Source organism: Syngnathoides biaculeatus, chromosome 11, assembly GCF_019802595.1.
Source record: "Syngnathoides biaculeatus isolate LvHL_M chromosome 11, ASM1980259v1, whole genome shotgun sequence".
NCBI lineage: Eukaryota > Metazoa > Chordata > Actinopteri > Syngnathiformes > Syngnathidae > Syngnathoides > Syngnathoides biaculeatus.
In genome coordinates, this window is record NC_084650.1 from 20881615 (window position 1) to 20896067 (window position 14453).

General features: G+C 38.3%; 1 protein-coding gene across 1 annotated transcript; it reads left to right on the plus strand.

Moving 5' to 3' along the window:
* The first annotated feature begins 139 nt into the window (after positions 1-139).
* On the plus strand, positions 140-14358 carry LOC133509100 (endothelin receptor type B-like). The gene is made up of 8 exons (XM_061835820.1): positions 140-294; positions 5378-5897; positions 8496-8608; positions 8696-8900; positions 9758-9907; positions 10557-10690; positions 10813-10921; positions 11815-14358. Exons 2-8 carry the CDS (start codon positions 5511-5513, stop codon positions 11953-11955), a joined length of 1239 nt encoding a protein of 412 aa, XP_061691804.1. The 5' UTR covers positions 140-294; positions 5378-5510; the 3' UTR covers positions 11956-14358.
* Positions 14359-14453: the final 95 nt, after the last annotated feature.

Below are 14453 nucleotides of genomic sequence, written 5' to 3' on the forward strand. Positions count from 1 at the left end.
TACTTTCACAAGTCACACACGCACACACACGAAAAGATAGCTAAGGCGCATTTGGGGCATCTTGCTGTCACGTGATTGGCCGTGTGTTAGTGGATATAAAGCTGCGCATTGTGCTCCTGCGCGTCAGAGCTGAGCCAGGGAAGAAAGGAGAGGAGCAGAATACCACCAGGACGCTCACGACCCGGCTCCAAAGTCCCTGGCAATTTGTATTGACCATCAAGACATTTATTGGAAATCCAGTGGAATGTTGATGAGGAAACTTTGACCCTATACTCACTGGAAAACAACCCTCAGGTAAGGAATCGTGCTGGTTTCAGCCCCCCCCCCCCAACCCCCCCCCAAAAAAAAAAGCTAGCCTCATGACAATTTTTAAATAAATATGCTAGCTGTAGAAGTAGCACCACCTCTTGAAATAATTGTTTGTGATTAAGTTCATATTCTGCCAAAACTAAAGTGTACATCTTGAGTGAAACGTTAATCAATTCTGATCATTATTAGTCATCTGTTTTGGAAATTACAGAATTAATGTATTTTTTATGTTAATTTACTTCTCTAATGTTTAACCCATGTGCCATTTTAATATCTAATTTACATGTTTTTTGCGTTTCATAATATTAAGAAAAAAAGAAAAATAATACAGTGCATTAATAAAGGCGTGAAATGAATTTACTTGCGTTCCTGGACAGAAACATGGGTTTTGTTGATTGATTTTCATGCATGATTAATTTGTGAATTCTCAGAGAAGGCCAGTGAGCTAGCAAAAAATTGTGGATAAAAAAATAAATTGAACTTTCTTTTCCTTATTTCCGCTCAAAATGATAAAATGCTGGGCGCATTCTGTGAAAGTGTCTGCATTAAACCACTTCAGATGGCCCCCGGACAAATAGTTTTAATGGTTAAGTAATGTGATAATCGCGATAGTGAAGGCCCTTTATTTTGACATTTTCATCACTTATTGGTCAAAACCTGTTGAACAATATACTGTATTGATCAAGAAAAGTGAGCAAATGAGGTTAATTTTACAGATTCCTGTATGGTTGGAAACAGTATTTGTATTGTATTTGTCTCCCAGATGCTTTTCAAAAGTAATACAATGACATTTGTGCGTCCGTGTGTGTGTGTATGTGTGCTGTGCACTTAAAATAATAACAATTAGCTCTGGCTGATCTACCATCCAGTGGCAGTGTGGATGCATTTCACTTGCATGATGTACATTCCAGCATGTGGAGCTACAAAAGCACACACACTGGGGAACATGTTGCACTTCTACAGCTTCATTGAGAAAAGACAAATCTAAACATAAATCATATTTCAAACTGGAGGATTGGTACGATTTGTGGGTTTGTTTTACAGTAATGCAATTCAACTTCAGGAAGTTATGCAATTCATGGTGAGACTCTGAAATTTGTATAGCGTCATAGCCCCTATTGGAAATGTATTTGTGGTGATCCATCTTTATTCCTCAGTTCCATCTGACAGCATGTCTGTTTGCATTTAGGGTTCTCACGCAGAGGTCCATTGGGGCTTGTCTCTGAAAGCTTGTCAACGGGAGCATTCAACACAATGCCAAAATAATGCCCTCATAAAAATAACACAAAAGCAACTGTAAAACACGCCCATCAAAGTCACAAGAAAAACACGAGGATTGATGCTGATGATTGTTGGAATTTGTTTAGTACTTCATTATCTTTAATCTTATTGTGGTTGTTATTCTTGTCGTCTCAGGATAGTGTTTTGTTTTTTTCCATTCCGTGGAGTTTTTAAGTGCGTTGCCATTTTAGATCTAAAGAATAAAGAAAGAGCATTATGGGATGTGAATTAGAATGTGAATATTGAATGTGAATCTTATTAACATCATGCAGGCTCTTGAGTGTTGCAGTGAGGTGCAAATGTGATGATTTCATCCTGAAAGGCCCAGTCAACTCTTTCTTGTAAATTTGACACACAACAGAGAGCATTGTTGTCAACAAGTTTGCCAAATTTGAATCAATCAAAATATATATATATACTGTGAAGGCTGCCAAATCATGAAAACTCGAGTCCTCTCTCCAGCTGCAGGATTATGTGGGAGTGTGTGCTGAGTGCACGCTGCGGAACTTTCAGCTATCAATCACATCGTGTCTGAAGGTCTTTACGGCTCAGACAGCCACGCGCAGCCACAAGCTGACTGTCGCTGTGTTTATTAGACACTTAACTGTCCGTGATGCGTTGCTGATAGGGGGATGCACGCATCACCCAAAACCAAGCGAAGCAGAAACTTATTCAATGTCGCACTGGCGTATTCGCTGCCGTGTTAGCATGTTAGCTCACACACTTTATAAAGACTTATCTTACCCTAAAGCGTCTCCATTGGGGACTTGTGCCGAAGGAGACTGTGGCAGGTTCAACGGGCCCCAATCCGGCTGAACTGCAGGCGACGAATCTATCCCCCGGCATGCTGGTGAGGGGTGGGGAGTCGTTCAGTTCGTATCGGGTCATACAACAGAGACTCTAGCCCAAATAACTTTGTAGGCCGAATAACACTGTAGGAAAGATGTGTAGCAATTACACAGAAATGTCACTGCATGGAATAAGAGAGCTTGGTACTTTTAAAATGGGAGGTGGGCGACTCATGCCAATGGCTTGCTTGTGTCGTCTGGCTTCTTTCGAACCCTGCTGAAAAAATGTGGTCAATTGAGAAAGTGAAATAGTTTAATGCAATATCTTAACCAATCAAATTTGAAATGTTTCTGTCTTCGCATGTTTTCTGCACTTATCTTCAAACATATTTAAGGAATCTGGATTTAAAAAAAAAAACATTTTATTGGGTCGTTAATGTTGTTAAGGCACATTTGAGGAAAATATGAACTTCAAAGCACACAATCACAAGCAGGCAATTTAACAAGATTTGAATACAACTCAAGGAGAACTGGATAGTGAGATTTAACAAATAAGGATGAAAATAAGACAACAATGACAAGTGACTACGTGAAGATCCTGAAAAAAATACCAAAGCTAACAAATGTGTATGGACAGACTGCAACAGGGTAAAGTCGACAAATAGAGAAAGCAACCAAACTCAAGAAAAGAAAAGTGTAACAAACACTTCGGTAACAAACTAACAAAAGTACTCAGCCATGTAGGAAGAATGAGCTAAAATGTCTACTACTACTGGGAGAGAATATCAAAAACAAATGAGAGAATTAAACCTAGGCTTGGTCTGACTACACAAGTATGAGACATGGAGACAAGAAACAGCCGGGAATGAACAGAATCTAACTACACAAGTTGATAAAAGATTGAGAGAAAGAGCAGACAAAAAAAACTGAGTGAGCCGAGGGAAGGGAAGCGAAGCGATACTAACCATAGTTCAAAGAGAAATAGTTAAAGTAATTGGTGAAGAGTGGCAATGGGCCGCTGTCTAACCCGTGTTAGTTTCATGCTTAAAAGCTAAGCTGGTAGCAATGTGGGACAGGTGTGCACAAGAGGCTCCGCCCAAAATACAATAAAATACAAACCAGGGCATATCATGACAAATGTGTTTCCGGTGCTATCTTACGGAACATCTTGTGTCTTTACAGGTCACCCTTACAACCTCTGCGTGCTCTTTGGCTTCTTTTCACTCTTTCTTCATACTGTGCAGTAATTATTCCCATTGTTCTTCACGCTTCTCAAACTCCCTTCCGTAATCATTTCAACTACATGTCACACATACTCGATTCCTTATTCTCCAGGGCCTCAGCCTCATTCACTGTTGAGGTTGGCATTTTACAAAACTCCACCCTTTCATTTTTGGAGCCAGTTTCAGTGGTAAAATTGGATTAAGACATTCTTTTCAATCAAAACTCACACTGTGCTCTCTTGCTTGCTCAGTGGTAAATGACCTTGTCTGTTTGAATAAAATAGGCCGACTCAAATTTACTGATGAGATTGAGGCTTAAGTGGAAGTTTACCATTTTCGTTATTGTGACACAGTGTGTGTGTGAGCTCCTCCATGTGATTTTGTCTTTGTGAGTGCAAACACAACGAGCCTCTGTGTTTGGGACTCAAACCAGCCATCAAGCGAGCTAGCTGTAATTTGCAGGCTGAATGAGGATGAAGATAATTTATTTGCATTCAGCAACATTGTTACATAAGAAAAATTGTGAACAAACGTTGCTATTTCAATAAATAGTTGAGTTTTATTAGGAGATTGTGCAAGTAGGATATTGTAAACAGATGTTTTTTTTATTACCATGAGAGATGCACCTGGCGAAGCAGGCTAAAGACTACACATGACACACGTATACTAACTAGAGACCAATTTCCGTCCAACTGGTAATTTGGTCATATCCGTTATCACCATTCCATTTGTTTGACATTTGGCTCTGCTAAAGACATGGCAGCGCTCTCTGTTCGCTTCATTTTCAAAAGATGTTTGCACGAGTGCTTTACATACTGTAGATGAATTCCAAAACAAAATGCGCTTCAAATATTGCCCGGAGATTAACGGACTGAAATGTAATACTGCTTTTCACTCTTTCAGTATCATCTTCTACATTGTCATGACATTTGATACTTTTTAGTTTTGCTGCCCCGTATGATATATACTGGCTGTCAGTCATCTGGGATGGATCTCTTGTTGCGACTGAAAACAAGGTGGATAATTGCAAAAACAATAAATACTGTAAATTATTCTTGTGCAGAGTAACCTTGTTTTCAATTTTATTTTTAGTAGATTCTATCAATATTTTCATTTGTTTATTTTAACTTTAACCTCATACTTTCATGTCCTCTTACTCTGAGTGTAGTTTTTACTCATTTTTAGCTGTTTTTGTTTATTTCAGATTTGTCTCAATTTTTAAAAACAAATTGTAATTGTTTTTATTTAGTTTTATAAGATGGTATTTTCTCACTGCAAAGAGCTGATAGTATGATGTAGTGCTTACTTGTTTCACTCCTTTTTTTTACTTCCTCACTTCTTTCACATTCTCTTGCCATTTGTAGTTCCGCGGGTGTGTAAAATCACATGTTGGGCCTGCACTTGTGTGTGTGTGTATGTGTATGTGTGTGTGTGTGTGCAGACGTACCCTTAGAACATTTGATCTGGTTTGTCCCATTTTTGCTATGAATAGTGCTTTGTACTGCATTTTACATTCATGAAAAGTGAGATGTAAATGTTGTTTTAAGGGGTAAATTCTATTTTATTTTATTGCAATCTGTTGTATGATAAGATGTGGGATATAATACCCAATTACTAACTGTAGCTTTAGTACTGTAGTAATTAAAAGTTATACAGAAAGTGTTGGGCTTGAGCGTGAATGCAATAATCTTACAAGCATTTTTGAAAGCTGAACTTTAAAACACATGGCTGTTTTTCAGCTTGTCTTGCATGATGATTTTTCTCTTGTTTATGCAGGACAAACATCTTGCGATAAGGATCCAGACCAAAGCAAATAAAGTGTGGGGATATGAGAAGGCGTATGTTGAGCCTGCCGTGTGCCTTTGACTGAGGAAACGCCTTGTCGTGAAAGAACCTCCCTCACTTCACAATGAAGGCCATCACTTTGCTCTGTTTCCTGATGGCTGCCGAGGTCGAGGCCTCTCGGTTCATCCGGGACTCCCCGCCTGTGCCCGACACTTCTGAAGTCTTCAAGAATAATGCCTCCATCCCACGCCTGCTCCCACAGCCGGCCCGCCCAAGGGGCTCTTTCCCCCCCATGTGCATAAAGCCCACAGAGATTAAGCATGCCTTCAAGTATGTGAACACCATTGTGTCCTGCCTGATCTTTGTGGTCGGGATCATTGGCAACTCCACCCTCCTCAGAATTATATACAAAAACAAGTGTATGAGGAATGGACCCAACGTCCTGATTGGCAGCCTGGCACTGGGGGACCTTCTTTATATCGTCATTGCCATCCCTGTCAATGTTTATAAGGTAAAAGTGTGGGATTTTGGATTCCTTTCTCAGGTTTTACAGCTCTTGTGTTGCCCTGGACACAACCGCAGCTAAGTCTTTAAAAGCTGAAGTCATGAACTTTTTTTGTTAAATCATTTTCATCCATGCTATTATTAAGTTTAAGATTAAGACATTTCCAGTGCGCTGTGGTTCCTGTCACACAGAAAATGAATCAGACCAGAAATGACACATTTTACCGTGGGCAAAGTGCAGCCCCTTATCTCACATTTATAAAAAGAAACAAACAATGTTTTGCAATTCTGTAGCATTAAAAACACAACATCAGAAACAGATTTAAACAAATATAAGCCAAACAGTGCCCGTTTTACTCTTAAATTAACAGCGAGGCATTAAAAAAATGGTTTAAAAAAATCTGTTTTCTTTTTTTTTTTTAACCCGTAATTTTTGGCCATTGGGAACATTAAGACAAACCGTAGCAGATAATACAGTTTCTTACTTAATTAAGCGATTCATTATATTGTTGTGCAAAAAGAAAGAAAAGAAAAGAATCAGATCACATCGATTTTGACCCTTTCACAAAACAATAATTTTACTTGATTAGTTTTATTCACAATGAATGTGCACTTCTAAATTGTAAAGCATTTTGGCCTCAGCCATATGACATGGAAAAGCATGGGGGAAAATTTTGATGTCAAAACTGTAATAACGCCGCTCTACTAAATTGGATCTTATCCAAAGTTTGTGTATGTCATGATCACGCTGCAGTCACGGAGCATGTTAAATTGCAAAATTTTTATTAAAGCTGGTGGGCAAAGTATGGTGAGGGACTCTTGGCCTCTGCCGCAGACAATTATATTGTTACAACTCAACTGGAACTGTTTAGATTTCATTGAAAGTTTTTCATGGATCGTGATATGAACAAATTGTCAATCTTTCAAGGGATGAAGAGTGTAATGGTTGGATGACCAAAAGTCTTTACATTTTACAGTATACTATATTTTAGAGGTCTTCTAGAAGCCCATACCATGAAAAAATCCCTTAACATAATAATGGCTCGTTATGTCATAAATTTGCCCTTTTTAAAATGTAATAGGCCCAAAACATAATAACCAGCCAGTAAAGTAACCAAAGTATTAAATAAAAGAAAGGAAAAAGTTAACATTATAACTTATTACATTGTTAGCTAGTTATTACAATTTTTGTCTGGTCAAAAAATGTTTGCAATTGTGCTGCTGTAATTGAGCCCAAAATGTAATATGTTGATACCACTTTGTATAACAATTTATTTTGACTAACTAACTAACTGTAACGTAACTGTAAATAAGCATATTCTCCTCTCTCTCTCTCTCTCTTTTTCTTTCTTGCTCTATCTTGCTCTCTTTCCATGTACAGTATTTGTTTATTTAACATGATGGTTAACATGATCTCTTCTACTCGCTGCGGTTTATTATTTCAAATTATCTCCACATGCAGTAAATGTTCGGTAATTAGTATCTTATGGGCCTATGACATTTTAAAAATGGGCAAATTCATTACATGATGGGCTTTTCTTGTACAGCCCATAACATATTAAGAGTCCATAACATAATAACGGCTTTTTAAAAGAGTAATGGATCAATAATATAATTTAGTATTATGTTATGGGGTCAGTTATTGGATTTGCAACATACACTAAGCAATAACGCAAAAATCAATCAATAATATAATAGGTTCTTACATAATTGGCCAAAAGTTATGTTATTGGCCAGTTATTACATTATGGTCTATTTACATTTTAAGAAGGTCAAAGATATTACCTTATGGACCATTTTTACGCGATGGGCTTCTACAAGCCTTAATCTCAAAAGATAACCATTCGGTCCAGAATCCATCTTGTTGTTGAACTGCGGACTAAAAATATAGGAGCATCTTTAAACATGGTATAAGTCCTCTATTACACCAAGGCATGCCATCCAACTTCCTTCCACTGGACGGTATTTAATTCATGATAGGGTTACTCTAAACCAATTTCTCTCTGTGCAGTTAGTTATACCTTTGCACAATCTGTGGTTATCTGTTGTTTATTGGCTCATATATTATGAGTACTGGCAAACTATTGATTCAGAAAGTAGCAAAAACAGTTGTCTTGGCTCAAGTGAATTGTTGCCACTTGTGTCGAAACATCCAGCTGGCTTCATTGTAATGTAAAACATGGTCGAATGTGCTAATGACGCAAAGTGGACGTGACGAGTTTTAGTTCCTAAATCAAATGCTATGTCTTTTTTTCTGTGTAGTGGAACTCAGTCTTTAACACTTGGATTTATTTTAAGATGATGGCTTGATCGTTAATTGTCAGTCTCTGTTAAAATACTATCGAGGTTGGAAAAGTTGAGGGTTTTTTTTTGTTTTGTTTTCATTTTTTCTCCCTCAAAATACAGTAACTTGAGAAACTGCCCTGATGCTGAACTGATTTTATCTGCCCCTGGGAGAAATAGTTCATTTGAAAGTAGACGCTGCACTGTTAGTTTTGGCCTTGACGATCATATAATAGAAAAAACACAAAGGAATAGAATTGAACCGCAATCCAATGAACAATCCCCCAAGTGCAAATTTGTCTGTCTTTATTATCATCCTCAGCTAATAGCAGTAGACTGGCCATTTGGAGTCCATGTCTGCAAAATGATACCATTCATCCAAAAAGCTTCAGTGGGCATCACCGTCCTCAGCCTGTGTGCTCTAAGTGTTGACCGGTGTGTATGCTAGTAATCCACAAAACACTCTGCAGAACTGAAGTGCTCAAAGAGGCAACGGCAAATGTGTGCGTGTTGCATTTTCAGCTACCACGCAGTAACGTCATGGAGCAGGGTGAAGGGGATGGGCATTCCTTTGTGGAAAGCAGTGGAGGTGATTCTGATTTGGGTGATTGCTTTGCTGCTGGCAGTCCCCGAGGCACTTGCGTTCGACATGCTGGAAATGCCATACAGAGGAAACAAGCTGCGTGTGTGTCTGCTGCATCCAGAGCAGACCTCTGACTTCATAAAAGTAGGCAATACCTCAAACATTTACATCACAAATGCCATGTACACACAAGCTAGAATAATGTAGTACATATTTAGGCGTCAAAGTTAATTAAGACAAAGCAGTTATTGGAATGTATTGTACATAGTCTTGCTGCTTTATTTTATAGGGCACTCATTTAAATACTTGACAACTGAATATTTTATACTTGCACTTTACATAGCGCGACATTCATTTTCAACCAATGTTCCATTTATAATAAGATATCAATATAAATCATTTTATATCTAATGTACAATATATTTATTTAAAGCGGTTCCATTATGGGTGGCACAGTGGGGCAGCTGGTAAAGGGTTGGCCTCACAGTTCTAAGGACCCGGGTTCGAGCCCACCTGTGTGGAGTTTGCATGTTTTCTCCGTGCCTGCGTAGGTTTTCTCCAGGCACTCCTGTTTCCTCCCACATGCCATAAACATGCAACATTAATTGGACTCTCAAAAAAAAAAATTGCCCCGAGGTGTGATTGTGAGTGCGGGTGTTTGTCTCCACGTGCCCTGTGATTGGCTGGCAACTAGTTCAGGGTGTACCCTGCCTCCTGCCCGTTGACAGCTGGGATAGGCTCCAGCACTCCTTGCGACCCTCGTGAGGATAAGCGTCTTAGAAAATGGATGGATGGTTCCTTTACTTATCACCATTACATTTCTTTCAATGGCTGAGGTACAGATGTGCCTATAATGGGCTACAAAGTAAACAAAAAGTGTTGTGGAATATTGACAAGATAAAATGGTTCCCGAATGCTGAATATACACTACGATTGGATATACCAGTTAATTTTTAGGAATTTTTCAATGCACTTTCTCTGTGTGTGTTTGCATCTTTCAGTTTTACCAAGCTGTTAAAGACTGGTGGCTGTTTGGCTTCTACTTCTGCCTCCCACTTGCCTGCACGGGAATCTTTTACACCCTCATGTCCTGCGAGATGCTGAGTCGCAAGAGAGGCATGCGGATTGCACTCAACGACCACATGAAACAGGTATGTTGCTTTTGAATTGCTTTATACATTAAAATAATGGATGGTGATAAAGAAAGAAAATGGTGGGAAGTGTAATCCCAAGCATAACGAATACATAAAGTCCGTCGACTGCATCATGTGAAGAGAAACACAAGACAACTATAATACAGTATAAAATATGAGATTATTAATCTTGAGTTTGGTGGTGCTAAGGAAAGTGACTGACTTCACACGTGTCAGGGCAGCACAACCGTGAGCCGAGTTCCGACATAAATAAAAATGGCAAATTTTTGTGCCAATTCTGCCCCTTCCTGGCAAAAAACATCCAACAGTAGACAGCATTTTGTCTTACAAGAATATCCTATAAGAATGTCAATATATCTGGGGTGTGTTTGGAGTGTATTCATCCAGATTTAGGGTCAGAAACTGGCTGGGGACTGACATTCTTAAATACTGACCATGTTCAATATTTTTGACCAAAACTCTTCATGTGCATGGGGAACGCTGACTTCTACGCTACCGGAGTGACATTGCTGGAAATATTAGCTTACAGACGGAGCCGTTAAAAATATATTGCGATGCATCGGTAGTTGAATCAAATCGTAGCCCTCAGACTACTCTGGTGGCTTTGGTAACACCCCAAATTGAGTGTCATTTTGTCTTTGTCCAGAGGAGGGAAGTGGCCAAGACAGTGTTCTGCCTCGTGCTGATTTTCGCTCTGTGCTGGTTGCCACTTCACCTAAGCCGAATTCTGAAGAAAACAGTCTATGACCAAAATGACCCCAACCGCTGTGAACTCCTCAGGTAGGCTTACACAGCAAATACTGTATACTGCACACATCACGAGAACCCATTGTTCGCAGTCCTGTGACTTCCTGTTAAATTCACTAAAAACCCTTGTCACTCCCAACGCCTCCCGCTTTCAGCTTCCTCTTAGTGATGGATTACATTGGCATCAACATGGCTTCCCTGAACTCATGCATCAACCCCATTGCCCTCTACTTTGTTAGTCAGAAGTTCAAAAACTGCTTCCAGGTAAGATTGCGAAAACAATATCACAAATAAAGACCAGTGTTCATAACTCGAATCAACTCATGCAAATCAATAAAATCATTTTGCTTTACAGTTGTGTATATCAATGTGAAAGTATAGAATAATAGCACATGTACACTCACACACACAGTTTATATATATATATATATATACATTTACATATATTACATACGATAGATAGATAGATAGATAGATAGATAGATAGATAGATAGATAGATAGATAGATAGAGATAGATAGATAGATAGATAGATAGAAAAATTCCAGTAAAGTAAGTTAGCACATTGTATAAAGTAGAAGATAATGTGATGAAAGAAAAAAGTCTGAGCTTTGGCAGATTTTTAAAAAGTATAATTAAAATCCGAATGATGAAAATGTACAACATGTTATTTGCAATTCAATTTCACAATTTCTCCTCGTAATGTAATGGAATACAATTACATAAATTGTGGGATTAAATTACATAATTTCATTACACGTAATCACAGTAGTTATTCCGTCTTCCTTTTGCCAGAGCAGGATAAGAAAATTCATGGAAAGAAGGTCCGCACTCAAATTGTGAGGCACTCAAGTGCAATTCAGTATCTTTTTTTTTTTGCCATGGCCTCATAATACATAATACTCATATTACTGCAACCTTACTCGACCTTTTTGGTTCTTGTAGAGTAATTCTGCATTTATTATGCATATTTCTAATGTGTATGGTGGTAGTAATCATTTGATAACTAGCAAGAGAAATTATCTCCCATTAATTACATGACATTTTACCATTGTGTGCTCATCCATGAGAAAGTCCTCTTGGGGCAAACCATGGGCTCCCTGCAGGTGAGAGCTTTCCTGCGTGAAACGTGATTAATAAGCATTTTCTCCTTGCAGTCTTGCCTGTGCTGCTGGTGCTATGGAACATCTACACTGGATGAACGAGGTTCTGGCCCAGGGTGGAAGGGCTCCTGCCATGGCAACGGACTCGACCGCTCCAGCTCTCGCTCTAGTCAAAAATACACAAGCGCCTCATAAATGCGCACATGGTTAACATGCTCTTCTTTTCTTACAAACTCCATATCAGAATTAGCAACGAGGACAGAAGGGATATCGAAGCTAGGTAGATGTCTTCTAGATTTGAGTCTGAAGTGGAATGAAACGCATCCAAGGATTAGGCCAAACTGGACTGGACCTGCAGAAGGACAAACACCAAGGTTTCGTGCTTTCCTTCACATTCCACACTGAGGCTGAATGTTGCTCCGTGGTTGCGAAATACTTTTATCAAGTCACGTGGGAATGTCTGTACAGTATTTATTCCACGCAAAATTGCAGACACTTCCGTGCATCCACGTACACACAAAGTACGTACAGTATAGCCTATGTTGAAAGCAAAATGGGAAAAGATGAGCCTCTGCTATTGCTTTAAAAAAAAAGGATAATTATGCTTCTAGATATTAATCCAATCGATATGTAAAACTGAACACTATCAATGCCCGTGTGACTTCAAGATCCTACCAGAGAAATTATGCTTATTGTCAAATGGAGGGCAGCTGTTGTGAAGGAATTGTATGTTATTTTGTGAAACAGAGGCTGTTATTCCGTCATTATTCATGTTTGTTGCTTGTTCCAACTGTGTATAGCATCTCAATATATGACAGGTTTTGTTGCCAAGTAAAATTAGATTCTATGGTCCTCAAGCGGTGAGCAGTTGTTATTTTTGCTTGTGTCGCTATGTAGTTGCTTTATCTGCAACGTTCGCTTCACTTCAGGGGGATCAATTTCAAAGTTGTTGTATTCAATGTAACAGACTGTGATGTGTTTTTAAGAAACACTTTTTGCTTCCGCCTTTATGAATCTATTTTTTATACCTTTGTCATTCTATTGAAATCATTGCAAAGACTGGAAGTACCATTTGAAAATTGGCTTTTCAAAAGGAGAGCGCTTGTAATGTGAAAGATGGATGTAGCAAGATTATCTTAAACGCGCTCAACATATAGGAAAAAAAAAACATTCAGTGCTATCATACAGTGCACTATATATATATATATATATATATATATATATATATATATAATTTTTTTTTAAATGGTGGGACACTTGGCTATTACACCTGGTGAATGCAATAAAACTGACAAAACTTTCTACAAGATGTTGGACTATTTTTTTTTTCTGAATATTTTTAGGGAGATAGGAATGAGGGTTCAGAGGTCATTATGTTGATATTTGATGGAAGCTTCCACAGTGAGTTTAAGTTTGAAAGTTCCAAATTCATCTAACATCAACTGTTTTGATGGACCTTGTTTTGTGCAGTGTGGCTTTTGTCATGCTGGATGATAAAAAAATAAATAAAAAGGCATTCACCAAACAGTTAAAAATCACAGAATTGTCTTCTCGATACTCTAGAACAGGGGTGTCAAACTCAAATTTTGTCACGGGCCACATTGTAGTTATGGTTTCCCTCAGAGGGTCGTTATGACTGTGAAACCATAAAAATCTTTCACCGCCTCACCATATTTATACGTGAGATTTACATTTGTAATCAGAGATGAACGGTACTTGGTTTTCAATCATTGAAGGTATGCATCATTTGCCTTCATGGGCCACATTAAAAAAAGCCGGTGGGCCGGATTTGGCCCCCGGGCCTTGTGTTTGACACCTGTGCTATAGATGAAGTCGATGAGTGTAGTCTATGTATTGGAAAATTGTGGGAAGTGAGAACAAACGTGAATGCTCATGCAACAGAAACAAATAAATGTTGGTCTTAATCAGTTAACATTACTGTACTCATATTTCCAGATTCATGTGAGCCCTATTGGACCAACATTCATTTCCAAAATGGCCGTGCCACGAAATTGAAAACTTTTAAGAGACTGAACGAAGATTCAGAACATCTAGATGTTCCTGAAAAAACAACTACATCACATATTTTAGTCTAATAACAACCTTTGTGGGGGTGACTATGCAATGGTTATGATACTTCTAAAGTTACTGTGTTGTATGATTCATATTTTTTTTGACATTATGTGAAAAAAAAAACCCCACCCCTGATTTAGTCATTCCAGTGTGCCAAATCTCACAAAACAAGGTTGAAATGAATCTTGTTTAATTGCTGGTGTTAGTCATAAGTGTTAAGAGTATGTTTACTTTATTTTTTCAATTATTTGTGTACTGCTTTTAAACTTGTTCCCTATTCTGGTATAATCAGAGATCACGTGCTAGATGCCCACCAGCAACTTGTGTAATCTCTTGGAGTGAATACTTTTTAGCACCAATCATTTGGAAATTTAGCAATTCAAGTCCTTTGTCTATATAGCGTACCAAGAAAATAAGATTTGACCCTTAAGTGTGATGAAATTCTGTGCATATAAAATGCCATTTGTTTTTGTCCAGTTGGCTAAATGATTGAGAAGGTCATGAAACAGGTTTCTACCCATGCATCTTATTTTATCTGCAAGTAAATTTGGGGAAACTTGCAGTTCACATCTGGTTGTTTTGCTGAAAAAAAAAAAAAGTGCTTCAGCATGACTTTTTTT

Bases quoted from the DNA above. Each gene is read 5' to 3' on its own strand.
- LOC133509100 (XM_061835820.1), top strand. From the start codon at position 5,511: ATGAAGGCCATCACTTTGCTCTGTTTCCTGATGGCTGCCGAGGTCGAG. The intron at 8,609-8,695 runs GTGTGTATGCTA...TTGCATTTTCAG, and splicing joins TGTGCTCTAAGTGTTGACCG to CTACCACGCAGTAACGTCAT. The intron at 10,691-10,812 runs GTAGGCTTACAC...TCCCGCTTTCAG, and splicing joins AACCGCTGTGAACTCCTCAG to CTTCCTCTTAGTGATGGATT.